Here is a 27577-nt window from a genome sequence, read left to right as displayed (position 1 = left end):
TAATAATTTCAAGAATTCTTAAAAAGTTGCTCTATTATCAAGGGGCCCAATACAGCAATTATTCAATATTCAGTGTTGCTTCTCGCGAAATTACGCGATAATTAATTCCCCACGTATAATAAGGAATCTATAGTAGACATCCAGCACATAAGCTCACCCCAACTCCGTTGAGGTGAGCTAGAAAAAAGATATGACATTCATACCAGAGAAGGCATTAAAAGTTGTCGAAATATTTACATCATCAATATCAATTTCCAAATTGAATCTTTTTGTAATCGACAAATTGGTAAAAGAAATACTAAAGCCATTCTTCTCCAATATAATCACATATGTCATCAACAAATCAGAATTTTTTTATATAGAAAAAAATTACCCATTAGGCCATAATAAATAAATTGCTAGATTCTAATCCAAATTTTTTTTAAAAATCGAGGCGGGCGGGCGGCTTTTATTTAATATTTTTTATTTTTTCAATTTTGCAGATTTTTTATTGACCTGGTCAATCGGTGTAATTTTATCTAAAATACCCGAATAAAAGTCATAGTAAAGGTTCAATTATCTCTTACTTCACATCATCACCAATCTTTTCAACCAATGACCCTTGTTTAAAATATATACGCATGTATTACAGCAATTTTTCAATATTTTCAGCTGTCAAAATCATGTCGACTTTCACAGGATTTAAAACAAAAGTAGAATGGAAGATGAATACCGATCCCGATCAGAATTAAGACGAAGAAAAACAGAAATTAAAAAAAAATCGAGGCGGGGGTATAAAATCTGGGCGGGCAGGGATGAGAATCTAGGAATATTTTTATTATGGCCTTATGCCAATGGGTCAAATAAAAAAGACAACTGACTTACTAATAAACTGGTTGTTTAAAACCAAGTCGACCTTCTGGGCTTCCATGATGAGTTAATGGAATATTCAATTGTATGTCAGAACATTTTTGATTCCAGCTCTTATCACAAGCTCTAATTCGTACCTACAAAATAAACATTATTGACACACAGAAAATACTTGATGCATTGTCCATGTAACTCTGATCAAAATTGGGCATATAATAGGTATTTGAAAAAAAATCTGCTACAAAAACTTTCATCTGGGTTCCACTGTATAACCCACTATAATACTTACAGGTAACTCAGTCTTGTCTGCATTTGTTGGCAGTGGCTGTGTTACTTTCAGATTTCCTTCTGGGGTTATATGGAAGAACCTATTATCTGTCGATAGATCTGATGGCAAGGAATAAACAACCTGAGCATTGGGTGTCTAAAAGAAAAGGTACATTTTAATTATAAAAGTGATTTTAAAAAATTAAATTGGAAAGTTATTGCAGAAATTTTTTACAATGGTAATGTGATCAGAAATGTTAAAATAGTACTTACATTTACACTATATGGATTCTCTCTGTCTCTATCAATTGCTGAAACATTGACTATAGATGTCCCATAACTGTCTAAATCTTTAGCCGTTGTTATGTTACTTTGTGAATTAAACTCGGGAGTAAATTGGTTGCGGACAATGTTGACAGTGACAGTTCCAGTAGCATTTTTGGGATTACTTGAGACATCCTTTGCCATGACGGTGAGCTGTTACACAAAGAAATAAAAAGTTAAACACTGAAAATTTCTTGCGGAGAGGGGAGGATTTATGGTTACAACAGATGAAGCAAAGCTTTTTCTTACGTTGAAGATCCCTCTAAAACAAAATTATCAAATCTGAGCAGATCAAAATTTCAATGATTACTTCTAAAAGGGGTTGGGTTGGGGGTTAATGATACAAATTTAATCCTCATAAATTTTCAAACTACTAAAAAATTTCCAAACTGTACTAACAGTGTATTGGTCTGCAGTCTTGTTGTTAGTCAGTGACTGTGCGAGTTGAATTTCTCCCGTGGTAGGACTGATGATAAAGACAGAACCGCTGGTCCTTAGAAGGGAGTATCTCAGAATTCCACTGCTGCTGCGATTGTTATCATTATCTGTGGCCACCACACGGTAGATGATAGTGTTAAGATCCTCGTATTCCGAGATTGTCACCGTGTGGGTAGGGTCAGCAAATACGGGTCTGTGGACGTTACGATGAACTCGGACGGTTACAGTGGCAGTTCCTTGGAGGGTCTGGTCTGAAGCTGTGACAAGTAGCTGTAACAATATCCATAAAAGTTAATGCACTGACATTACCAGAAACCCACAAGAAACCAATGACACCTATAACAATTTTATAACCCATAACAATGCTCCTCTAACAAAATACACAAGTTCCACTAAGTCAAGCCTTAGGTTCATCAATTCTGCTCAAATAGAATGAAACACTTACCACATATCGGTCAGCTTCGTCTTGGTAAAGGGTTGTGGCTGTTCTGATCAAACCTGTGTTACCGTCAATGTTAAAATATAAAGAGGCTGGGGGGTCATAGTTGATGCTATATACAATTGGATCCTGTGATAAATAAAAAACACACAAAATAAAATTATGATATTGTTCATATACATGAAATAATTTGACTCTGTTAGAAAGCTTTTATGCTTATTTGTATGTGCTCAGTTTTTTTTTTTACAATGCTGTTTACTTCATAAAAATTAGTGTTGGCAAATCGGATGATTTTTAGTAACCGGTTACTCGCTTCATCTTCCGATCGAGTACCCGGTTACTCGGATGATTTTTGGTAAAAGTATCAATATCTATTATTTATCTTATTCTATACTTATCGGTAGTAGTACTGCACAAATACACTTTATAGGGACATTATATTTACAATACACACATACGATATAGTCAAAGATCTACGATTTTAAAATAAAGAAAATTAATAGGGAATTCGACACACAAAGACAAATAAATACGTCATCGTCAATCACCATTTTACACTTTCTTTTTCAGCCCCCGAAATATGTCGCAATCAAGGAGAATAATTATTTACAACTTAATGTTAATATGTGTGTCCAGTAAATCGCTGGTTTCCGAATAATTTAAGCAGGTGATTTAACAGATTTTGTAATGTTCTTTTGAAACTTATTATGTCTGCGGCGGCATCTCGTTGAATTATCAAATGAGGTAATTATAACGCAGGCCTTCAAAATATATATACCCCAAGCAATCAATGCTATCAATTATATAAACTGTGAAAACTAATCAAAACAATTTAATTCACTACAACCATGCACTAGATCAAGTCTAATGGTAAGCCTAAAATTAGGGAAATGTGTAAGTTAGTATATATTTATAAATTACAAAACATTCATTTTCAATGCCTTAACTATGTAGAATTTATTTTATCCGAGTAACCGAGTAGCAGTTTTACTAACCGATACTCGCAACGTTCGACGGTTAACCGGGTACTCGTTGCCAACACTAATAAAAATATGTGTATGTACAATTCAGACAAATTCTTTTCAGGATTTCCCCAATATCCTTTATATCTGAGACTTTGCACAGAGTTTTCCTTAATGGATTTTATTTAGACAAAAATAGTTGACTATTCCAAATATGAGTTCAAAATTTGAAGGTAAAATGTACTCACTCCATCCAGATCCTGAGCAGCAAGTTGAATGACTGAGCTTCCCACAGGTATACTCTCATTGACATCAGCTTCGTACGACCTTTGTATGAATGATGGAGGATGAGGATTTCTCTCTATCTTTATTGTGACAGTGACCCCAGCCTGCTTACTTGGGACTCCCTTGTCTCTAGCAATGACTCGCAACTAAACAGAAATTAAAACAGATAATAGATAAAAAATAGATTAAAAAATATAAATCACAAATCTTTGACAATTAAACTCGAGTTTGTTTTCCATTTTTAACAAAATATGGCCAAAGACTTTTGAAACTGTTTACAAATATTGCATATCTACTCTCTGGCTTCAAAGTGAAGAAACAATCAGATACTTTTTTTTACATTATTTACAGACCTGGTATTGAGGAGTGTTTGGGTCATCCCTCAGCCTGGCAGACAAGGTGATGTCACCAGTGGTGGGGTTGATGTAAAAATAGTTTGCTGCATAAACAGGCTGTGACTCCTGACTGCTAAAGAAGTACACAATCTCCCCATTTTCTCCCTAGAAGTAAGTCACAATTTAATAGTTAACAAAATAATAAAAGAAAAAAAAAACTATCTCCTAATAAAGGATATGGCCTTAAAGAACAAAATGTGTTTAAAGAGTGCTCATTTCAATTATATGCATTACAATGCATCTGGAGTTACATTTTTTTTTAACTCCCAAGGTCAAAATTCCTAGCCTAGGTCACGCAAGTCGTTTGATCCCCCACTTGGTGTGAGACCATCGATGCGACAAACGTGTAGGTGACCTAGACTACAAAATTCCTAGTGCCTTTAATAAGTTAAAAGTGTTATGGAATGGGACAAAAAAATACCATGAATTAAATGATTTTAAGAAGCTTACTTGATCATTATCAGTAGCGTTGACACTAATAATAAATGAAGATATTTCTGTATTCTCATTGATGGTTGTTTCCAGATTTCCATGGGAGAAGAAGGGTTGGTTTGGATTTCTGATTACCAACACATAGACGAATGCCTCGGCCTGCTGTAGTGGATCGGTCTGTCTGTAAGCCACCACTCGAATCTGAAATTTAATGGATTGAAATTAGGACAGACATTTGTGAACTTTTAAAAGTCTCCAACTTCTAACAAGACTGTGCCAATTAATGGAAAATTTCATATACTGTAAATCACTTTTTATTAAACTTTATTTTCGGTAAAATGTGCTCATAAGATTTAACTCTCGCGTATAATAGTATTCCTTAAGATTATATAGAGCAATAACGACAATTCGTGAAAATTTTGTCACGTTAATCAAGAGTCAATTACTATCTCGCGAAAATAAGGTGTCGCGAAAATTTAGTGATCTACAGTATGCTTGAGAAATTGACTTCACTAGACTTCATTTGAACTAATATTGATTACTGTATACAGGGAAATTTTCAACCGTTTTATTTTCGCCCCTTTCGCCCTACTCTCATTTGGGCGAATTTAAAATGGGGCGAATTCAAAGAATACAGTATAATTTCTTAAACAAAACTATGATTGGGCGAATTTAAAACGGGGCAAAATTGTTTGCAAGTGTGAAAGGGCGAAAATAAGACGGGGCGAAAATAACCCTGTATACAGTATACTTTATTGTGAAAATACATATTAAAGACATTTTACCCTGTATGTTGGTGTTTTATTATCATCCAGAAACAGGGACTTGTTAATTCGGATCACTCCATCAGTTCCAATCTTGAAGTATTCCCCGGCTAATCCATCACCTCGGATTTCATACACAAGAGTGCTCTGATGAAAAATAACAAAACAAATTTACATCAACTTCTCATATCAACTATCCATTCTCAATTTTTTTTAATACATCACCCTGAATAATATGTATCGATCTTTCAAATCACAGCTATGAGGAGGATTAAATATCAGTGACTTTCCACCCTTTTTTAAAGCGATCAGCTTATATACTTACCCCTGGCAATGGATCTCTGGCTGTAACCGGGGTAACAACCTCATCTACGGGTGCATTTTCGAATTTGGTGACGTCGATTCTAACACTGTCAAAGACAGGTTTACCAATCCTCTGAATGTTAGCGGTGACTGGAGTCTCCACAGACAGAGGGGGGATTCCCTTGTCTCGGACTCCCACCGTGAAAGTCCAGCGATCCTGAGTGACATCTTGTAAGCTGATGCGTGGGAAAATACTACCAGAGACTGGATCAATACCGAACACTCGACTAGCATTCACCGGTCCCACAAAGTAGAACTCCAATTGTCCATTCAACAGTAACTGTAAAACAAAAAGATTGTGTAGAGAGAGGTTGAAACTTTACACACAATCAATTTCCTCTAATTGTTATTTTTATAATACACTGAAATCCTTTTTAATATGCTGTAAACTTCAAGTCTATTGCAGTATAAAAATTTAATTGTTTTAAATCTTGTCTTATTTAGAATGTTGCCTTATCCAGTCAATTTCTTTGCAACAAGTGGTGTCCAGATTTAACGAATACTGTATTAATAATTATAACACGTTACAATTCACACTCACTGGTGAGTCTGGATCTGTAGCTGACACGACGAACAGAGAATCGTACACAGCCCTGGCTTCTGAGGGGCTGAATACAAAACGGGCGGGGTCAACAAACTGTGGCCTGGTGTTCCTGTTGACGCTTACTGTCACTGTAGCTGTGGCCGACTGGGGAGTAGCACTGGTGTCTCGAGCAATGACTCGCAGCTAAGACAAGGGAAAAGAAAATCGCTTGTTTTTATCTCATTCCAAAATTGAATCAATAAATGAAAGCTCAGAAACAATGGTTGTCTGTGTAAACCAAGGAAATCTATTAGATGAGCAATTTCAAAAAACTGTTTTTTTTTTGTTTTTTTTTAAATTGAATGGTCTCATGTGTCTGACATAAAAAGAAAAACAACTCCGAAATATTCTTCAGAAAAAAAAAAAATTGGGGGATCAATTTAATTTTCTCTTTCTGAAACCTGAGTGTTTATTTTTCATTCAAAGCACTTTGCCCTGCACTGATGTTAACTATACATACCACATATTCAGAGGGTCTACTGAGGTCTTCAGAGAGCCTTCTATCCACAGATATTAATCCAGAGATAGGATCAATGGTGAAGTATTCCATGGGATCACGTCCAGCCTCTATAGTATACAGTAGGGTCTTCTCCGGGAGCTAAGGATATAGGAAATAAAATGTTAACAATACCCTCTCAAACGCTATGTCTTACATGCAATGGGTGTATATTAAGTACTCTGCTTTGGTATTCCTTACAGTTTGATCCAAGTCAGTGGCATTGACATCAATAACTGGAGTTCCCGGTGGGTCATAGTCATTCACTGTGGCTGACATCTGGGAAGGAACAATGACGGGTGGGTTGACATTCTTCAAGATATTTATGGTGACTGAAGCGTAGGATTTATCTTCTGGGTACTGGTCATCATAAGCCTCCAGCAACAGCTAAAAAAATAGGTGAAGTTCTAAATCATAATGGCCTCTTGTAAGAACATGACAAATTACTGTTTTAGCATCATTGGTATTATATCCCCTGATTTATTTGTAAAAGGTAGTGTGAACTAGATCTTACCAAGTATGAAGTAACACTAGGATTGTCCAACAATCTTTTGTTCACTCTAATATAGACAAAAGATCCGGCTGGATCCATTCTGAAGTATTCCGTGCCTGGAGTAAATCCGTTTACTTTGTACACCACAGCTCCCTAACATGGATAATGGACAAGTATCAATAATGTGTATTTAGTAATTTTTGAAAATTTTTATTTGCTATTCAAATATAAACACAAATTAGGAAACAATCAATCTCTATAAAATTGATGAATTAAAGTTAAAGCATAGTTTATTATCCCTGGCTTTGTCATCTTTTTAATTCCACACATTAAATTTATTTGATCACTTGAAGATTTTGTTTTACTATGAAAATGATACCAAATAAATCAAAACTAGTTTTCATAGATTTTCTATGCCTTTCCAGGAATTAAAAGCCCAATATCAATGTGCATACACCTGTTCACAAAATGAGCAATTGATGCTATGATTATTTTGATAAGAATGCTAGCAACATATCATCCTTTACCTGTAGGTCGTTATCAACAGCGGACACAGTTCCAACAGAGGCATTGACAGGTGTTACTATGGAGGTATCAAAAGTGTAATAATTCTGGGTGAATACTGGGGGTCCGCTTAATGGGGTGACCGTAATAGTAACACTAGCCGTCACCGTGTTCTGAGGTTGGCGAGTGTCTGACACATCAACGTTGAACTGAAATAAAAGAGTAATTCTTAAATGACTATGTGAAAATGGTCTTCTTTAAATATGGCCATTCGGTGATGCCTGTTAAGTCGCCAATAAAAAAGCCCTACCCGAATCTAAAACTCAAGTTGATAATTATTTCTCTGTCTCTAATAATCAATGTTCGCATCAATTAAACTATTCTTCCTTTTTTAAAGATAATAGAGGATGGATGTGATATTGAAAGAGAAAGCCTTAATTTGAGAATTGCTGACAATTGCTTACTCGGAAAGTTGTCTGGGTTGTCAATTCAGTCAAGTCTCCAATTTGAATCACAGCTCCCGTCTCGGGTTGTACAAAGAAATACTTCTTGTCATTGGCTGTTCCACGGTTCACAAATACAAGTTTATCCTGCATACAGAAAAAGGACAATTTAATTCCCATTGATAAAAAGATGATATAAACATTGAAACAATCAGTTCTACACATTAAAACACAAATTTAACTCCTCAATTTTCACTTGTTTATAATAACAAGCATAAGTAAACCTACCCCATCTGGGTCTGAGGCTCCAATGGTCACAATGGTAGAACCTACAGGGTTACTGGCCCTGATATTCTGGTTGTAAGTGGATGGATTGAGTTGTGGGCCTTGTCTGTTTCTGGTCACTTGCACTGTTAGCTCACCATACTCAGGATTGTTGGGCCAAGCATCATCAATAACTTGAATTCTTACCTGCAGTAAATAAGTAGCAAAAACTCAACCCACAAGAAAATAGTTCTATGAAGAAGTTTACGATAATGAATAAATTTCTTTGGATAAAAATACTGGCTGTAATTTTTAGATGAGAACTAATTTTATAATTCTTTTTATACATTATTTGATACATTTTATTGTTCTTAAGTATAGGGTGTCTTACAGTGTAACTGCTGCTTGCCAGTCCATCAGACTTGGGGGAATTTCGGAGGGTCATGTTGCCAGTGTTGGGATCAATCTGGAAGAAGCTTGGAGCTGGAAGATCTCCCACGATACTGTACTGGAGTCTACCCTGTTAATACAAAATGAAGTCCATATTAATTGATGCAATACTTAATATGTATTTCAATGTAAATTCTCTGCCGATAACTACCGTTTATATATATTCTTACAGGATACAAAATTCAAAAAGCTACTCACTCTCAAGTCGTCTGTTGCTGAGACAACAAACACTGAGGAACCAGCTTGTCTGGTTTCATCAATAGTTATTGTCTGTGGCAGATTCTGGAATCGGGGTTTACTTAAATCTCTAGGGACGGTGACAACTACGGTTTTTTGGCTGGACTGAGGTGGCTGTCCATTATCTGTTGCTTGAATAACAACCTGGAAGGCGAAAAAAAATTCCAAACTCAGTATTTAAGACTAGACACACTGAAATAAAAGGTCTTGTAATGTTAATTCTTAATATTTTCTATCTTTTAAATCAAACAAAGTAAAAATACTTGTACAAAAGCTGGAAATTTGTAAGAAAAATGACCAAGCTCAAAAGTAGACTTAATAAATTGTAGAAACTTACATTGTATGTTGTTGTTAAGTCTGGGTCATCTTTAAGAGATTTTCTCAGTGACAGTACACAAGTGTCTGGGTCTACTTTAAAGTACTCCACAGATTTAGCATCTGATATGATGGAGCAGGTGATCTTGGACTGAAAAAAGACAAAACAAAATAACAATACATATATAGCTAAAAACTTTCTGACATTAATCCCGTCCTGAAATCTGTTCCCAAAACAGTACTTTTCATGGACGAGCTAATAAAACATATGAAACAAGTATGTCTCATCTTGACAGCAGCAATATTTCCACTGTATGTATACATGGTGTATTTGTTACCTTGTTTTCCACTGTATGTATACATGGTGTATTTGTTACCGTTTTTCCCCTTTTTTATCACTGTAATAAATCTTAGTTATCAGTTGATGCTTACACTGTCTGGATCTGTGACATTCTGAGGCATGGACCAGAAATCTATACCCGTAGTTTCTGGTAACTCTATCCTGTCTGTCTGGGGGAAGAATCTCGGTCCATTCAGGTTTCTCTGTACATTAACGGTCACTGTGGCCGTGCTTCTAAGGTCTGGTTTGTCAGTTCCATAAGCCAGGACCAACACCTAAACACAAGCAAAATTTATGAATTTCCATAAAACTGAAATTTTGAAATATGCTGAGGCAATCTTTTACAGAAGAAACTATGTTAACCACACAGTCATGTAAATTTAAACAGGCTAGTTACCTTGTATTGAGTGGTCTTTAATCCATCCAAGCGCAGATCCTGAATGACACTTATCTGACCAGTTGCATTATTGACACCAAAGAAGCTCTGAGCTGGATACTGGCCGATGATCTCGTACACCATAGTATCCTACCAAAATAAGATGCATTATTAAGATAGCTATAACATTCACAAGGCCCCACAAACTCTACACACAATATATATGTATACTGTTCATAAAGAAAAAATAATCAAAGGTCAAAGTAGGTTCACTGAAAATGCTCACGGGAAATTGGGGTGCAGGAATTCTGGTTGCTGTGATGGGGTTTCCGACTTGAGTATTCAGTGGTACATCTTCACGCAAATTGACAGTGGTGTCTTGAGATCCAAAGACTGGGTTAGTTCCCCTGATTACATTGATGACCATTGGTGCAGTGTCAACTTTTGGTGTTGGATACCCATTGTCTGTCACACTCAAAGTACACTGTAAGGAAAACATTACATATTCAGTGCCAAGGTACAAGAAACTTTCTCCCATTTTAACAAACATTTGACAAACGACTTTCTTTAGACATGTTAGAGGATCAATAATTCATTTTCACTACAGCATCTAACAGCTATTAAATAAGAACTATAATTGAGATAATAGGAAAAAATTCTATTATACCTGTATTTATGGCACAATGTGTATGTATACAAAATCATTTTGATGTTTTTAAGAAATGTTTGTTCTTTCTTCTCTATGATTTTTTTCTTTTTTTGTTATTTAATGGTACAGAACTGCTTGAATCATGTAACAAGGATAACATCACACAAACTTACCCTAAATGTGACATCTGAGGTGGTTTTTAGGTTTTTGCCCAGGAACACTTCTCCTGTAGCACTGATAATGTAGAATGTATTCTGACAAGCAGCATCTCCAGTAATACTGTACTGAAGGTTATCCTAAAAAACGAAAAGAAAGTATGAAAATATCGACATTTCTATTGACTGCAACATCAAGAAAAAAATCTCTACTTGCTGTATAAATCAAAACCTTTCGAAAGAATGTTAAATTTTCAGATTTTTTTTTTTAGTTGTAAGTATGGTCAATCGGCATAAATAAAGGGTTCTGTCAAGTAAATTCCGAACATTTTATTTTGATCAATTTTATTTCTGTTAATACACACCTGATCTGCATCTGCAGCCTGTACTTGAATGATTCTACTGCCCACAGGATCATCATAGTTAATGTTAATGTCAAATCTGTCTGGTGTAAACACTGGTGGGTTGACATTTCTAAGCATGTTGACTATCACATCCGTTTCAGAGTACTTGGATGGTGTGTTTCTCTGGTAGGCTCGAACTCTTATCTGGAAGGTTTCAAAGAGTGAGTTTTCATTGGAAGGAAAAATATGCAAATCATGCCCTTATCAACCAATAACATTATTCGTCCTTTAGTTACAAGTGATCAGGCTTAAGTTTAAGCCAGACTGGGCCTAGGGATAGAAGATGAGCTCTGAACAAGTAATATCAGTGGGACAGACAGGGGAAATAAATACTCATATCTAGAGAAGGGCCCTAGAGAAAAAAACCCTCCCCTTTAATAAATACAAAATCTAGCTCTGTAAATTCTGCATTTCTATATATACTTTAGGATATATTATTGTAAACATGTAAGCAAGAATATTACCGTGTATTGCATGGATTTATCTGTTGTCAAATCCCTCTTAATATGAATATCTCCAGTTTGATCCACGAAGAACAAGTATGGTGCGGGTGGTTCTCCCACTATCTCATAGACAATGTCAGTGGAGGCATCCGTACGAACAGTAATGATACTGGTACCATTGGCTGTTCTTTCTTCCAGATTCCTTGTGTATGGGGTACCGAGGAATCTAGGTGGATTGATCTTAGTAACAGTGATAAACACATTCACTTCCGTTGTTCTTGCTGGTCTTCCAGAATCAGTAGCCGCAACAACCATCTAATACAGACAGAAATGTATTTTTTTTTATTATTTAATATGGCAGAAATTTCTTGGAAACAATAACTTTTCTGAATGATAATTATATTGTAAGCACTGTAATCTAAGAATTTTAGAAAATAACAATAATGGTAGGATCCCTATAAACATATATAAGTTACCTAAACATTTACATAAAACGTTCAAAAACATTTAAAGCCTTTTCATGTAAATTCTATAATCAATCAACAAAATAAAATCCTTACACTGAACTGTCCTGGTACACCAGGGGATGTCAGTGGCTGTCTCAGATGCAGGCGTCCATTTGCATCAATGTAGAAATAAACCAAAGAACTCCCACCAGTATTGTCTCGAACAATCGAGTACGACACAGTATCCTAACACAAAAAATACAAGATAGATGATCATTTCTATAGATTGTTAAAAAAAAGGATATATGCTAGTGTTGGCAAATCGGACGATTTTTAGTAACCGGTTACTCGCTCAATCTTCCGATCGAGTACCCGGTTACTCGGATGATTTATTCATATGTATCATTTATCTCATCTTTTACTCATCGGTTCTAATAAAACACAGAGGTATTGTGAATTACCTTTATTTATAAACTTAAAAAGAGCATGCACGCAATATCTTGAATTATATATATAATTATAATCAAAATATTAAAAGCAGAAAAAAAATATTCAATGTTTCACGCTATTTTACAATTATGGCTTTACTTTTCAACCCCCGATATATGTCACGATCAAGGAGAAAAATAATTTAAAAATTTGAAGTCACGATAACTCTAATTCACATTAATTACATTTTACAAGTATGCCCTCCGTTGTTCTTTTAAAATACTTCCAAGCTATACATGTGCATACATATACCTATCTTTAGCGGCATCTTGTTAAATTATCTAATGAGGTAATTATAACTTGGGTCTTCAAAACTTGTATAACCTGCTGGCAATCAAAGCTATCAATTAAGTGTGAAAACCAGTCAATCCTAATTAGTGAAACCATACATATAGATCATTAAGTCTAACGGTTAAAAAAATTATAGAAATGTTTATTTGTACGCTTAAAAACAAATTTACATTTCATTTTTCTGCCATTAACCATATAAGATGCATTTTATCCGAGTAACCGAATAGCAATTTTACTAACCGATACTCGCATCGTTCGACGGTTAACCGGTTAACCGGGTACTCGTTGCCAACACTAATATATGCACAATTCTTTCCCCTCAAAATCTTGTACATCTTATACAGATATCCTGGAAAGAGATAGAAATGTAGATGATGAACCATCTCTAATTATATAAAGTCTCCCACCTGATCAGAATCAGTGGCTGAGATGTTGAGGACAGGCACTCCCATGGGGTACAATTCTGTGATAGTTCTGGAATATGGGTCTTGACTAAATCTTGGTGGGCTAAGGTTCCTAGCCACATTGATTGTTACATCTTCTGTTGTGAACTTGCTGGGATCTCTGGAGTCATATGCAGATATTCTCAACTGAAAATGAAAAAAATCTTTTGTATGTATACTGTGTAATTTCAAGACGTGTTCCAATAAGTATACTTGGCAACTGTTTATTCGTGAAGTTGCAGTAATTTTCTCCAAAAAATTCTTTTTATCCCCAGTTCTCCGTTATTAATGCCTTTTCATGCGAAGACCTTGAAGTTCCCAGCCCTCATATCTGTATTCATAAAAAAGCTACATTATCAAAGTTAAACTCACCACATAGGTTCCTGTAGCCGATTTATCTTCCTTCAGATCTCTTGTGATTCTAATGGCTCCAGTGTCCTTATCCACATCAAAGAAGGAGGGAGCTGGATAAATTCCTACTACCTCGTATTGAATCCTACCCTATAAAACAATAGGACAAGCTTATTAGATAACCTGATCTTAATTAAGACTGTAGGACTCATCTAATAATCTGAGGGTCTACTTTGTCAAATTGTTAGTGATCCTAATATGGAAACAACAGAAATGGGTTTTAACAGCTATATCCAGCTATATCCAAAACAATTATCATTACATATATATTTCTGTACTTCTGTGCCTTATTTTCAAAGAAAGATGAATTCTTAGATCTTGAAATATGCTTGAAAAAATTAAATTATTATAAAATGTGCCTGAATGTGACTGGAAATATATCTTTTATGTATGAATGATTTAATGCTTTATGAAATGTAAATCTTTAAGTATATAAAACTTCATAGAGAAAATGACCTTATTCCTACAAGCAAATACTTTTTACCGCAATAAAGGGATTTAAACTAGGACAGTAATAAATAGAATATTTTCTTTAACATGGGTGAAATATATATATACATGGGAAGGAAAGAAAAGATTGAAGGACTGATGTCAAATCAGGATTGAGTAAATAAATTACTTTTCGGCTAAAATTGGTAGTTGAAAGTTCAATAGATATTTCAGTGATGTGGGATAAAAAAAAGGTTGGACAAAAAGTTAAGATTGGAAGGAAAATCACCAAGTCAAAACGAGAAACATTTTATGGAATATCAGAGTTTATAAGACGTACAATACTGATAATTCTAAAACTTTGCTATTTTCATATTTTTATGAAGGTTTTCTTAAGCATAAAAAAGACTGAATTACATATTAATCAAATGGTCCATTTCCCAATATTCATGCAGATCTTATATAAATGAGTCATGTATGTAATATTCATCATGCAGCCTCTACCAGAAGTTGTACTCAACATGCACAATGACAGAACAACTGCTTCATTCTTTATACAGTGACATTTTTAAATGTCATTCATGATAACACCATATTCATCCCTGTATTTTAAGAAATGCATGCAATACTTAAGGAAATTCTTGGTATAAATCTTGAAACTTTCACCTAATTCAGAGAGTCTATGAAACCTAACACTTCTCACCATAAAATAACCTTATTTAAAGCCAGAAAGCACAAGATGGCTGGAGGCAGATACAATATACATGTACATATCAGAAAAAATAAGCAATTACAAACAACTCCACACCTATCCCCCCAAACTTTCCATGTTCATTTATTTGCAGTTCCCCTTTGTACTAAATTCTCAATTGTTTCCACTCTTTAGGGTATTTTTTTTTTTTACATTAAAAGACAATGATGAGGAAAACCAATGGTTTTTAGAACAATGGTTGGAATAATTATGTGGAGTTGTTTACATACATTTCTTTTTCTACTGCAGCAAAGTGTGTACAAGTATTCTTTGGTTTGTTGTATCTGTTGCCATGACAGATATATTTACTTACTGATCCATCCTATTAAACACAGCAAATCAGTGTTAACAACAAAATAGGAAAATGGTCACTTAAATTCTTCTACATATTAAATCTCTTGCTATATTTTAATATTTTATTTTGAATTCCCCAATTACAGTAACATTGTAGGAAATAATTAATTTACAAGGGTAAAAACTTGAGTCGTTTATTGCAAACCATTATATGCACAAAAATTGGCATGCACATGAAAACTTCCAGCTACCCCCACAAAAAAAAAATTAAAACAGCCAAATTGATGGGTATCATTGTTGGTCATAATCAAGCTGTATGAAAAATGCCCTTTAATATCACAAGAAAGCAAATTCTGAGACAAATTCAAACAGATTGGTACTCTTACATACATATTATTGTACTATGAAAAACATCCATTGGCAAATAAAACTGTTGAATATATTACATGTAAGCCTTATGAAATCCACTCAGAAATGTTGATACACATGTAAACCTCTGTCTCTTACCCTGATATCTGGATCGACTGCTGACACAGACCCAACAGTGAAGTTCACAGGTTTCTGTTCATCAGTGTTGAATACGTAGGGTCTGTTAATGAACACTGGAAGCTCCAGATCTCTGGCTACATTAATGGTGACCTGAACCGTGTCAGATTTTAGTGGAACTCGTCCATCCTCTGCTCTTATTTGCAGCTATTGAAAGAAAATTCATTTAATACTGTTACAATTCTCTTCCCTATACAGGTTTGAAATTGTATAGTGATATAAATAAAACAGTATATGTTACTGCATCATTCATAGACAAAAAAGAAAAAAAAGAAAAGCAAACTAGAATTTGTACTGTTTTTTTCATAATTTTAACTTTGTATTATTGTTTTGAACCAAAGTAAAGGAAAATTTGTTCTCAATACTGCCTAATAGCTATTTACGAAGAAGTCAAAAATGTATACTAACATTGAATGTTCTTAAAGCTGTAGTGTCCAAGTTCTTGATAAGGATGATTTCAGCTGTGTCTCTATTCACATAGAAGTATTCAAGATGAGTTGCATCCCCTGCTGTGTAATAATACTGCAACCTGTCCTGAAAATCAGAAAAAAATACTTGAATATTTTTAACTTGTAGAATGCTTACAAATACCGAATTGAAAATTACTGTAAAAGAGATTGCATAATATTCAGAAAATAAATTTCTATATCTTGATCACACTGTTAAAGTGACATATCTTGCTTTTCTAGGAAATTGAGCAATGAGACAGCTTATTAATCCAATACTCACTCCATCCAAATCGGAAGCTGTGGGGCGTCCTACCACAGTACTGGGTCTGGTTGTGTCTGTGATGTTGTAGACATAGGACCGCTGAGAAAACAGAGGCTGGTTTGTGTTTCTTAGTACACTGATTGTTAAGGTGCTGGTGGTCCTCATGTCAGGGATATCCTCATCATAAACAGAGATTCGTAACTGTAAAAAAAAATCATTCAAAGAAATCATAAAACGAAATTATGGCAGGTTCACAACAATCCAAAGCATATGCCATAATTTACGTTCAATTTGGTCAGCATAGAAGACTCAATGACTTTTTTGGGTCAAGAAAAAGCAATGGATTAATGAAGCTTAGGTTAATAGCTCTACAGGAAGTCCACTGGCCTAAATTTGCGAATATGTTTTCTTCTTTCATTATCAACTCCTTCAAACAAAGTTATCATTCGTTACAAGATAGAACTCTTAAATCAAAATCCACTCACCACATATTGTAATGCTGTGTCATTTCTCAGTCCTGCTTTTGGTCTCACTTCTCCAGTAGAGTTATCCAGTGTGAAAAAGCTTGGACCAGAACCATCTCCAACCACTGTATACACCAGTCTGGCAGCAGGCTAAAAAACACAACAAAGGACTCATGCATCATACTGATCATCTGTTTGTCAAACGACAATTTTTTATTCAAAGCAACAAAGAGTGCTCTTTTTCCTAACCTACTCCATTGCACTATAAACTGTAAACAAAGAGTGCTCTTTTTCCTAACCTACTCCATTGCACTATAAACTGTAAACTCGAGAGCTTAAACATATATTCATTTTATCCAAAGGACAGTGATGTGGAAAAATATGATTGTGCATGGCTCAAATATTATCTAAAAAGAGCTTTGAAACCCCATTTGTCGACATATAATTACCCTCTTGTCTGGATCTGTAGCCTGCACAGTATACACTACAAAGTTATCAGCAGCATTCTCAGACGTGCTGGTAAATTCTGGCAATCTTAAGAACCTAGGGGGCTGGTTTCTTCTGATTCTGATGGTCATTGTGGCATTGCTGATCCTTGGTGGACTCCTCTGATCACTGGCCAAAACATAGAACTGGAAAAGACAAAACTCCAACATTGTAAGTCTGAAACAAACCTAAAACTTCTGAGGAGAAAAAAATCAATTACAGTGTATTCAGTAGTTCCTTGAAAGTTTACGATTATTATTTTCATTTATTACATGATTATTTATCTAAAATCAATCATAAATTGAATAGAGTTTTGTAACTTTGGTTAAATTTTTATTGTAAACTTACCTTATACTCTGATACAGAAGGATTTTCACTTGGAGATCTTCGAATGTAGATTCTGCCACTGTATTTCTCAATGTAGAAGTAGTCATTTGGTGGTTCAATGGAAAACAATACTACATCCTGTAAAGTGCACAAGAAACACCAGGTGATATTTAAATCTTTTTACTTGCATTTCACACCTTTCTCTCTAGATGATAATTTGTTACTAACTTTATCAATACAATATTTCTAACAACATTCTCAGTGTATATACATATATCTTTTTACAATATCAAATATAACCAACACTTATGGCACCTCTGAATGGCAATCACCCACTAGTTACAATGTTACACTGTATATTCCAAGTAACTGCTAATACAATTGGTTTACAGTGTCCTAGGATCTTAAATTAATGATAACAATAATAATGCTCATGGAAATCAAGGACAAAATGAAATAAAGTTAGGAGTGCTTCAATTCTTACTTTGTCAGCATCCCCAGCAGAGACAGTGAAGACAGTGACACCAAAGGAATGGTACTCGTTGATCTCTGTTTCGTAGGCACTCTGGCTGAACTGTGGTGCATTAGGATTACGAATCACGGTGATTCTGACTGTAGTGTTGGCCTTATTGTCAGGGTAGTAAGTGTCGTAAGCTATGGCCCTCAACTGTTAAAACAGAAACATGACAAAACTTCATTAGAAAAAGACTTTGGGGGAAAAACAGTGTGAAAATATTTAAGATGTTATGCATATATTTGAATTTTCAAGAGCATTCTTGAACTCGAGAAATAGGTGACTCTTTCAAATTAGTTAGTTTAGATTACCACAAAATTTGTTTCATTGGTTGTAAGCAGGCTCTTCTGTACAGTGATTGCTCCTGTGTTTCTGTTCAAAGCAAAGTATGACATGGCAAGTCCGTCCCCTTCTTCTTCATACACTAAGGAACCCTGAAATGGTCACACAATTGTTAATTTGACTTCATTCTATTTTTTCATTTTAATAACAGTGACTATGTTAAAATGATAATTCCATATTCCTGAACTCATATATAGTCAAAAAACTTTTTGTCATTCATGTAGTTTATTCACATCCTACGCCTACTAAATTTTAATATCACTACATATTTCATCTGTTTATTGTACCAACATGTAAAGTCTCACTTCATGTTAATGAGGATTAAATAACAAAATTTAAAATATCTGATCATCAATTTTCAAAACAAGCTGAATTTACAGAAGATGAAAAAAATAAATTTTCATTAAGGGTTTCAGATCCATTTCACATGAAAGAGTTCAAATATCAAATATCATTTTAGGTGAATTCATGAAGGAAAATTCCACACGTAATAAATTTACATGTAAGACAATTGCCTAGTTCACTAATGACCTTACCCTTATGTTGTTGTCCAAGGCCTGGATAGAAGTAAAGGGAATGATGTTGTTGACCGGTTCGGTTTCAGCTATCTGGGCAAAATATTCCCGCTGCATAGAAGGAGGACCATTGTCTCTTCTGATGGTGAATGTCACTCGCGCTGTGGAGAACTTCTCCGGACGACCTTGGTCACGAGCTCTTACTTGGAACTGTTGCAAGAATTTTAAAAGAAAAGAATTATCATTCACATCAAAGTAATATGTATATAAATAGAAACAATTTATACTGAAAAATGTAACTGTACACCATTATTTTAATGAATCATTTTTTTCTCTAATTTTTATTACATCTTGGAACTTAAAAAAAACCCCTAAAAACTACAAACCGTGAATGAATTTAGAGTGGTGGTTCTCAGATCTCTAGTGAGGTAAATCTTGCCATTTTCTCTGTTCACCAAGAAGAACTCATTAGCTTGGATTCCATTAGAGTCTTGTACAACATCATACAGTACTTGATCCTGTAAATGAACCAAAAGTACATGAACTAGATCTTTTTCACCTAATATTAAGAATTTGATTTGGTAAACAGATGAATATTAAATGTTAGTCATTGTGTCCAGAAATTGGTCAGATGCAGAATCTGAAGCACGGGTGACACCCTCTGATATAATTCAAAAAGTTACCTATGCCTAGCTAAATCTTCCATTTAACTTAATCATTTATTGGATCATGAAATATAATATTAGCATCCATGCTACGTATACACATACAAAAAATGCAATGCACCATCTATGCATGACTGGTCTGAATACCATTTGGGAAAAGCTGGTAAGTGAAAACAAAGAGATCAACCTTGATTCCAATAAACCTCATGGTGCAATGCTGAAAGAAGAAATCCCAAACCCTGGTTTTTCCTAATATTTATCCCTTTCTCCAAATGACAGCCCCCTCCTTCCCTGACATGATAGTGAAGAAGCTTACCCCATCATTATCTGTAGCATTAACTTCCAGTAGAATGGATCCCACTGGCTGAATTTCTTCTATCGACATGGAGTAATCACCAACTTCAAATACTGGAGAGGCTGGGTTTCTGATTACGGTGATAAAGGACAGACCAACTGCTCTCAGGTTGGGGTTATTTGTATCATATGCTTCAAGTCGAAGCTAAAAAGAAAAAGATGAAAAATCATGATCACTTTATCAACTGCTTAAGATTTTTATTAATCCTCTTTTTTTTCAAGATTTATTTTCCCTATATGTTTGCAAGTAAATCTAATTCTCTTCTAATGCTTAATGATTTGGTAACTGCAAAAATTTGAAGCAAATGATTTCATTATATATATGTATATATATTTTAAAATCTATAATTCAAAATATCACGAATCCACAAATTTACAAAACTTGCAAAGAAAACAATCTCTACTCTAAAAGTGTATAAATATTTGCATTTATTCTCAGCAGGCAAGTTTCTCAACTTTTAACAAATACTTCCTATTAAAGACCTCATTTTTGAATAAAGTGCTTATACTCACAGTGTACTGCATAGTTTCAAAATTGTCGGTAGCAAGATCTTTTATCAGATTCACCACTCCTGTAGTAGGGTTGACAGCAAAGAAATCTTGAGCAGGATAAATTCCAACAAGTTCATATCTTATGCTTCCCTGTAAACAAAATATTTCATTGCTTAGATTATAGATATCATATTGTTTATATCAGATAGTTTACATAAATTCAAGTTATTACAAGACTTAATTAGCTTGATTCTTATTCTTTAAAATATTTCATTCTGCAATGAAAATTTTCTATTACTGAAAAGTGACATTCAGTTATTACTTTCCTTTAAAGCTCAATGTTGAAGTGATTTTTTATTAAAAGAAGCATGGTATCATATCCTTCAGAACATTTGGATGTTATTGGAAATTAAAGTTTAGTGTGAGAATAGAAACCAGTTTTACTTTCATGTAATTATAATGTAAAAATAATTTAATCAAAAGAAAAAAAGAGCAACAGCAGAGTTCTCTGCATTCTAAATTCTAGATCTGAGGCGACGGAATTTACTGACAAAGAAATATCTCATTATAATTTATAAATGGCATCTGAAGAATAATCTCATGAATTTTCAGATAAACGGTAAACAAAAATTTACCACTGGATTAGGATCTTGTGCGATCACAGTGACAATTTGACTGTTGACTGCCTCTCTGAATGTTATGGTTCTGTTAGGGGTAGAAACAAAGAATGGCCTCTGGTCTGTAGGAATACGGGTGATGGTAATTCTGGCCGTGGCATTAGCAGCTCTGCCTCTCCCATCCGACGCTTGGATTGTCATCTATTAATATAATCAAGTTTTTTCCTATACACTAGTAATTTCTAATAACCAGTATTTTTTGTTTGCACCCTAGTGCAAATAAAGTAGCGATTATTTTGTGTTTTAATGTCATACTAGTAAAACCTCATTAACTTGAGCTTGAATGTGAATAATTTTAAACATATTTTTAATGCACCAGTCATGTTAATTTAAACCAATCCACAGAACTTATAAAATTGAGTGTTCCCTCCCACCTGATAAAAGTTATTTGGGGCTGTTGTCAGCAGCCTCTTGGTTGTCAAAAGCCCAGAATTTGGGTCAAGGTAGAAGAAATTTTCTCCACCAGCAGGTGCTGAGGCCACAATGGCAAATGTCACTGGATCCTAATGAGACAAATACAATAATACATGAAAAACAAAAAGCAATGTGTACATGTCTACTGTGTAACACATAATAAACTGCTTATAACATGAGAAATAAAAAAAAAAACCATGTTAACATTTTCAAGTTAACCTTTCCTTTAACAATAGCAACTGTAAATGCAAGTAATATGGTTTAACTTACATTATCCACATCCGTAGCATTAATGTCTAAGACTGAGTAGCCCAGAGTGACATTTTCCTGTACTGTGGCGCTGTAGTCGGCCGAGGGAGAGAATGAAGGGGCAAATGGATTTCTGGTGACACTGATTATAACGTCTGCTGTTGCTTTTAGTCGTGGATACAGGGAGTCATAAGCCACAACACGCAGCTGTACAGTAATACCATAGAGGGTTAGAAAACAATACAGTGTACCTCCAAGTATATTTTGTTTTACCAAATTTACTAGCAACATAAACAATATTGATTCTAAATTGTGATATCAGTAATGATTAAAAAGAAGACGAGTATGGCATTAAAGGTACATTTACGTATAAATTAATTGCGTATCCATAAAATAAAATAATAGAGTCAAAAAGAGAAAAATCGTGAATTACAGTGTAAGTTGTAAGTCCAGAGGGATCGGTTTTCAGATCTCTGATCAACCTAACAGCTCCAGTGGAGGAGTTGACACTGAAGTAATCTTCAGCAGGGTACATTCCAATGGCCTCATAGGTCAGATCACCCTAAAAAACAAGAACAAGACAAGGTTTATATTGGTCTCTCCTTTAAATAACCTCATGAAGGGCAAATTACCTCAAAAAGTCCTTTTAAACTAAATAGAATTCAATTACAAATTGCTTGCAGACACTGAAATGGACAAAACCATCATTTTTTTCATGCTTGAAACAGGTAAAGTTTGTAATTTTACCAAAAAACTGGCTTTAAAAAAATCACAGGACAGTAGTCAGTAAGATAGATATAGCATTTATTCTTGCCAGACCTCTGCCTATATATTTTTAAGTACTGTAAATTGCGATGTCAAATTAAGCAGTATTGACCCCTACCTTCAGATCGGGATCTTGCGCCCTTAGTTGAGATACAAGTGAATCTATGGTTTGTGACTCTATAATGTTGGCTCTGTAAGGTAGGTTGTCAAGATAACGGGGAGTTTCATCAAAATCGATGACCACATTCACTGTGGCCGTGCCAGTTTTTTCATTTACAGGACGCTGATCTCTTGCAAATACAAATAACTGAAAAAAAATAATCAAAAATTGTTATATTTGTTTCACTCTTTTTCCATATAATTTTTTTGGCATATGAAAATAAAGGAAAAAAGTAAAATTCAATTTAACTTATAATAATTAAAGTTTTTTTTCCCGAATAATTCTTCTACATGATATTTTAGATTAGCATATAAAATATTATCATATTATTTTCTCTTTGTCCTTAACACATACATGATACTGCTAGTATCTATATAGTACCGTGTATGATTGCCTGGGAACATTGGTCAGTAACTGTTTAAGGTAGACTACTCCATCATCAGGACCAATGTCAAAATACATCTGAACTTCTGACTGTATCTGGGAATTACCAGAACCAGTCATCGTATAGCGGAGAATATCCTGCAAAATCAAGAACAACATTTTGATATCGTACAACCAGACGACTCAACAATCATGCCAAGTGAGTGCTCTTTTTTATATAAGATAAAATAGAGCATCAAACTTTGTCTTTTTTAATTTTCCTTTCATTGTATTGATATATTCCGAAGAGATTTTCTTTGAATTATGTTTGAATCCAGTGCATTGTGGGATTCTGGCTATCTACAATCTGTATACCTTGTCATCATCTACTGCTGTGGTATTGACCACTGTAGACCCATAGTTGGCATTCTGATCAACCTGTACATTGTAGGGATTCTGAAGGAAGCGGGGTTGATTCAGGTTACGAATAACGATGATGGTGACATCAGCTGTAGACTTATACTGTGGCTCTCCACTGTCATAGGTTGAGATTTTGAACTACAAAAGATAAAAAAAGGTTGAATTCCATCGAACCAAAGAAGCTTTCCTGACACAAAATTTACATGTACATTGTAATGTACATTGTAATGAAAAACTGTTTCTGTAGCATTTCTGTGTAAAATACTGTCAGCATCATAGTCAAATAACTCTATAAACATTGTCAGTGATTCAGTAGAAAGTTGACTTACACTGTATGTTGTCTCCAAGGATGTATTGAGTGACTTGGCAACAGTAATGTTTCCAGTTGCTTCATCAATAGCAAAATATCTTGGCACAGGAGGTTCCATCATATATCTAATTGCAGCCTGTTAAAAAATACATGTTGTTATAAAATTGCTGTTAATAATTATGAGCAATAATATAAATTTACAAGAATATAAGTTGTGGCTTTTTGTTTGTTTAAAAGAATGTTATGAATTACTGCAAATGTTAGTTTTCTTTTATTTTAAAATAAGTACATCGAGTTAAAATTTCTTTTATTTCAAAGGAAAATAAATGGCAAAATATATGGCATTTGATAGGAAATCTTTATAAGGAAAAGATAAAGAGGGAAAAGATAATGGTACCATATTCTACCATATCATGGCTTATGACCAATATCTTGATGCCATAATGGTAGTATGCTATATCATATATAAATTATAAATATCAAAGGGAAGTCAAGAAATGGGGATGCTACAAAATGATACTTGGAAATTCTGGTACATTATAAAGGATGGAGATTGATGAATATCACAAATAGTTGGCATGTCTATAAAAGTAAGGAATTCTTAAACTAAAACTACAAAACGAACAAAACAGGGCCCAAGTATTAACAATGATCAGGTGGCCTAAGAATCTACAGATGTCACCTAACATTGTAAAGTGAATAAGAAGTCTAAATATTGAAACAGACTAATTTTCCGATATCACTGAAAAATAAGTTTATAACTACATGACAATGTATATAAAGATAAATCATTAATTCATGCATTTAGAATTTCTTAAGAAGTCTGCTTTTTTAAAGGTACACTTCTATTATACCACACAAGGACAAAAGACAAAGAAAAGATCATTATTGATTTGAAAGACATTATAAACCTAGAAACCAGATAACAGAATTGAAAGCAAACATGCAAGTACCCATCACACAAATCATATCTCGTACATTTAATTCTTAAGACATATTTCATGCAGTTTGAAATCCCAAGTCCTTTTGAAACCAATGCCCAACATTCATTACAATAAATTTTCATTTCCACCAAGTACAGTACTGAGACATATTTCTCCGAATGCGATAGTCTCTAGAAAGACAGAATGAAACAGAGGCATCCAATCAATATACATCCTGAAGCAATGGAGAAAAGCAAGATGGAGTGGCTTGTACAAGTCCCAGGACAAATCAGCGGCATATCAAAGTAAACTACCTACGTAAAGTATACATATGCTGCTGGTGTATATGGATTATATTAAATGTGTCTGGTTTTAGACTTTATTACTTACTGTCCCAACCTGATTATATAATACAGGAAACATCATCAGCATGGTAACACAACTTTATGAAACGGTTAACTACACTATAGTTGTCAACTGATGTACAAGATATTATGCACATGTTAAAAATAAATTGGTTAAATTGTACCCACTTTTCATATACATGTACATGTATTACAAAGTAATCTTATATTACTGCAATAATTCAAGATGACATTTCAATATATTTTTTGGGAATAGAGTATGTTTTGAATTTTTAAAAAGAAGGAAAAAACCCTTCACATGACAAAATAATTTTGATTTTTTTCCCAGGATAAGTTACTGTAGTTATAAAACAGTACTATATGTTTGCATTTTGTACTTAAGATTTGGAAAATTTTTAATATACATAAAACTTAAAAAAAATTAAGTTTCTAAATTTTACAGTCTGAAATACCACTTCAAACACCAGTGAAGAAAAAGATTCAGGAAAGAACATAAAAGAATTTGACATGCAGAGAGTATATAAATCATCATAGTTAAATTTTTTTGCAAAAAGTGATATCTTTAAAAAATTGTACAATTATCAAAAACCAGATACACTGTATGACACAACTCTTAAAATAAATATTTTAAGAATCAAAGTTACATCTGGGGATAAAAAGTTATAATCTTAATAAATTAAGAATAATTCTATATCGTGTGTATTTTAGTCTATATTGTATTAATCAGCTGATATACTTTCATTTATAATAGAGTAAAAATTGCTTTTTAGAAACACAAAGAAAAGACGAGGACACAAAAACTTGTCATTAGTTCATGTTATCATCCACAAAACAGTAAACGAAGCAATCAGTTTAACTCTTCTCCAGATGTTTTTATTAAATTTACTGGGGGTACAAGACAAAATGCAGTCATCACCAGCAGCTACTTACAAGTGCATTGTTGTCAACGGCAGTCACCACGAGAACCTCTTGTCCGACAACATAGTTTTCATTGATTGTCCTAATAAATGGAGCATTGTTGAACACTGGGGCGTTTTTATCTTCACTGATGGTGATGGTTACAGTTGTATTAGCACACTTGTGAGGCACACCATCGTCACAAGCTTGAACTGTCAACTACAGGAGGAAAAAAAAATTATATATATTTTAATTCAACATTATTTTTGAGCAATAATTACAGTAAATGGAAAATGTTAAAATGTTAACTTTACAATAATCAGGATTGTATGGATTTGTGAATTACATGTTATGTACATACAATAAATCTGGTGAATGGCGTGTTCATGAGATTCTTCTTCAGGTAAATCATGCCCGTATCTGTGTCAATGTAGAAGTTATCAGATGCTCCACTGCTGAGTGCTTTCTCATCTATTTCATTCACAATATCATAGCTGAGTTTGTCCTATAAAAAATTAACAAATATATCATCATATTGACTTCAAAGAACAACAAAAATTAATGTACTTTAAAGCTTAGGAAATAATATGAAAACCAAGTGTGGTGAATCTTCAACAATTAGACATGCCTCTTTCATCGTAATACTCAATTTAACTTGACCCCCATAAAATGCATATCAGAATTACAAACACTCATAGGTATATAATGCTTTCATACTGCCCACCTCTTGGTCCTGATCTGTGGCAGTTACTTGAACAATGCTTGAGAATGGTGGATGGTCTTCCCTGATAGTGGCTGCATATGCAGGCAGTGCCCAGGTGGGGGTACTGGGGTTCCTGAGAACTAAGATAGTTACAGTGGCAGAGGCCCTCCTGTTAGGACGGAAGGAATCATAGGCTTCTACCGTTAGCTGCAATAAACAAAATCAATAAATATTGTTTTCTGCAGTTGCTGAAAATTTAAAATGTTTTTAACTTTTTGAAGAAGGCGTCATCCTCCAATACATAGTTCAGGGCAAAACAAAGGGAATGAATGAGAGAAATGTTCTTACTCTGTACTGCGAGTCAGATCTGACAGCTTCAAACTGTAGGTCCTTGGCAACAGACACCACGCCATTTGTTGGATGAACTGAAAACAGACTGGGAGCAGGGTAGACACCTGTCACTTCATAAGTAACAACTCCCTATAATAGAAATAAAACAAAGTTATTTTGATATGGACATACTTTAATTTACACATTATCTTGACCATCCCATTAGTTCAATAAAGTGATGTCTGCAGTGCCACATGAATTCTTGACATCATTAAATTTTGCAGACATTATCCTCAGTTACATATGTTTATTTAATTTAAATTATACAACACTGTTAGTCCTTCTTAAAATCATGAATCAC

The 27577-nt window shown here is 34.2% G+C and overlaps 1 protein-coding gene across 1 annotated transcript in view; it reads right to left on the bottom strand.

Moving 5' to 3' along the window:
* LOC134240934 (protocadherin Fat 3-like) overlaps positions 1-27577 on the bottom strand; it is a 51436-nt gene that overhangs the window by 4753 nt on the left and 19106 nt on the right. Inside the window, exons 46-98 of the mRNA XM_062723046.1 lie at positions 27235-27366; positions 26908-27093; positions 26545-26688; positions 26217-26402; positions 24018-24134; positions 23644-23826; positions 23287-23427; positions 22864-23052; positions 22414-22542; positions 22002-22187; positions 21692-21820; positions 21276-21458; positions 20662-20790; positions 20111-20293; positions 19516-19647; positions 19151-19339; positions 18584-18706; positions 18243-18425; positions 17780-17896; positions 17395-17577; positions 16967-17095; positions 16500-16682; positions 16179-16304; positions 15732-15917; positions 13712-13840; positions 13304-13486; positions 12231-12362; positions 11692-11985; positions 11189-11371; positions 10842-10964; positions 10306-10503; positions 10041-10169; positions 9736-9918; positions 9326-9454; positions 8950-9132; positions 8693-8821; positions 8326-8508; positions 8059-8184; positions 7618-7803; positions 7112-7243; positions 6799-6984; positions 6562-6699; positions 6060-6245; positions 5481-5798; positions 5177-5302; positions 4410-4592; positions 3918-4064; positions 3528-3710; positions 2324-2446; positions 1840-2148; positions 1390-1593; positions 1139-1273; positions 865-986 (exon numbers count right to left, since the gene is read on the bottom strand). Coding sequence (XP_062579030.1) covers positions 865-986; positions 1139-1273; positions 1390-1593; positions 1840-2148; positions 2324-2446; positions 3528-3710; positions 3918-4064; positions 4410-4592; positions 5177-5302; positions 5481-5798; positions 6060-6245; positions 6562-6699; positions 6799-6984; positions 7112-7243; positions 7618-7803; positions 8059-8184; positions 8326-8508; positions 8693-8821; positions 8950-9132; positions 9326-9454; positions 9736-9918; positions 10041-10169; positions 10306-10503; positions 10842-10964; positions 11189-11371; positions 11692-11985; positions 12231-12362; positions 13304-13486; positions 13712-13840; positions 15732-15917; positions 16179-16304; positions 16500-16682; positions 16967-17095; positions 17395-17577; positions 17780-17896; positions 18243-18425; positions 18584-18706; positions 19151-19339; positions 19516-19647; positions 20111-20293; positions 20662-20790; positions 21276-21458; positions 21692-21820; positions 22002-22187; positions 22414-22542; positions 22864-23052; positions 23287-23427; positions 23644-23826; positions 24018-24134; positions 26217-26402; positions 26545-26688; positions 26908-27093; positions 27235-27366 — 8750 coding nt within the window. The remainder of the gene's footprint in view (positions 1-864; positions 987-1138; positions 1274-1389; positions 1594-1839; positions 2149-2323; positions 2447-3527; positions 3711-3917; positions 4065-4409; positions 4593-5176; positions 5303-5480; positions 5799-6059; positions 6246-6561; positions 6700-6798; positions 6985-7111; positions 7244-7617; positions 7804-8058; positions 8185-8325; positions 8509-8692; positions 8822-8949; positions 9133-9325; positions 9455-9735; positions 9919-10040; positions 10170-10305; positions 10504-10841; positions 10965-11188; positions 11372-11691; positions 11986-12230; positions 12363-13303; positions 13487-13711; positions 13841-15731; positions 15918-16178; positions 16305-16499; positions 16683-16966; positions 17096-17394; positions 17578-17779; positions 17897-18242; positions 18426-18583; positions 18707-19150; positions 19340-19515; positions 19648-20110; positions 20294-20661; positions 20791-21275; positions 21459-21691; positions 21821-22001; positions 22188-22413; positions 22543-22863; positions 23053-23286; positions 23428-23643; positions 23827-24017; positions 24135-26216; positions 26403-26544; positions 26689-26907; positions 27094-27234; positions 27367-27577) is intronic.

This window comes from Saccostrea cucullata, unplaced genomic scaffold (assembly GCF_032062105.1).
Source record: "Saccostrea cucullata isolate Sc308-1 unplaced genomic scaffold, CSIRO_AGI_Scuc_v1 ctg3073, whole genome shotgun sequence".
In the NCBI taxonomy this organism is placed as follows: domain Eukaryota; kingdom Metazoa; phylum Mollusca; class Bivalvia; order Ostreida; family Ostreidae; genus Saccostrea; species Saccostrea cuccullata.
Note: the sequence above shows the minus strand (reverse complement) of the source record. Positions and strands in the feature narration are given on the sequence as shown.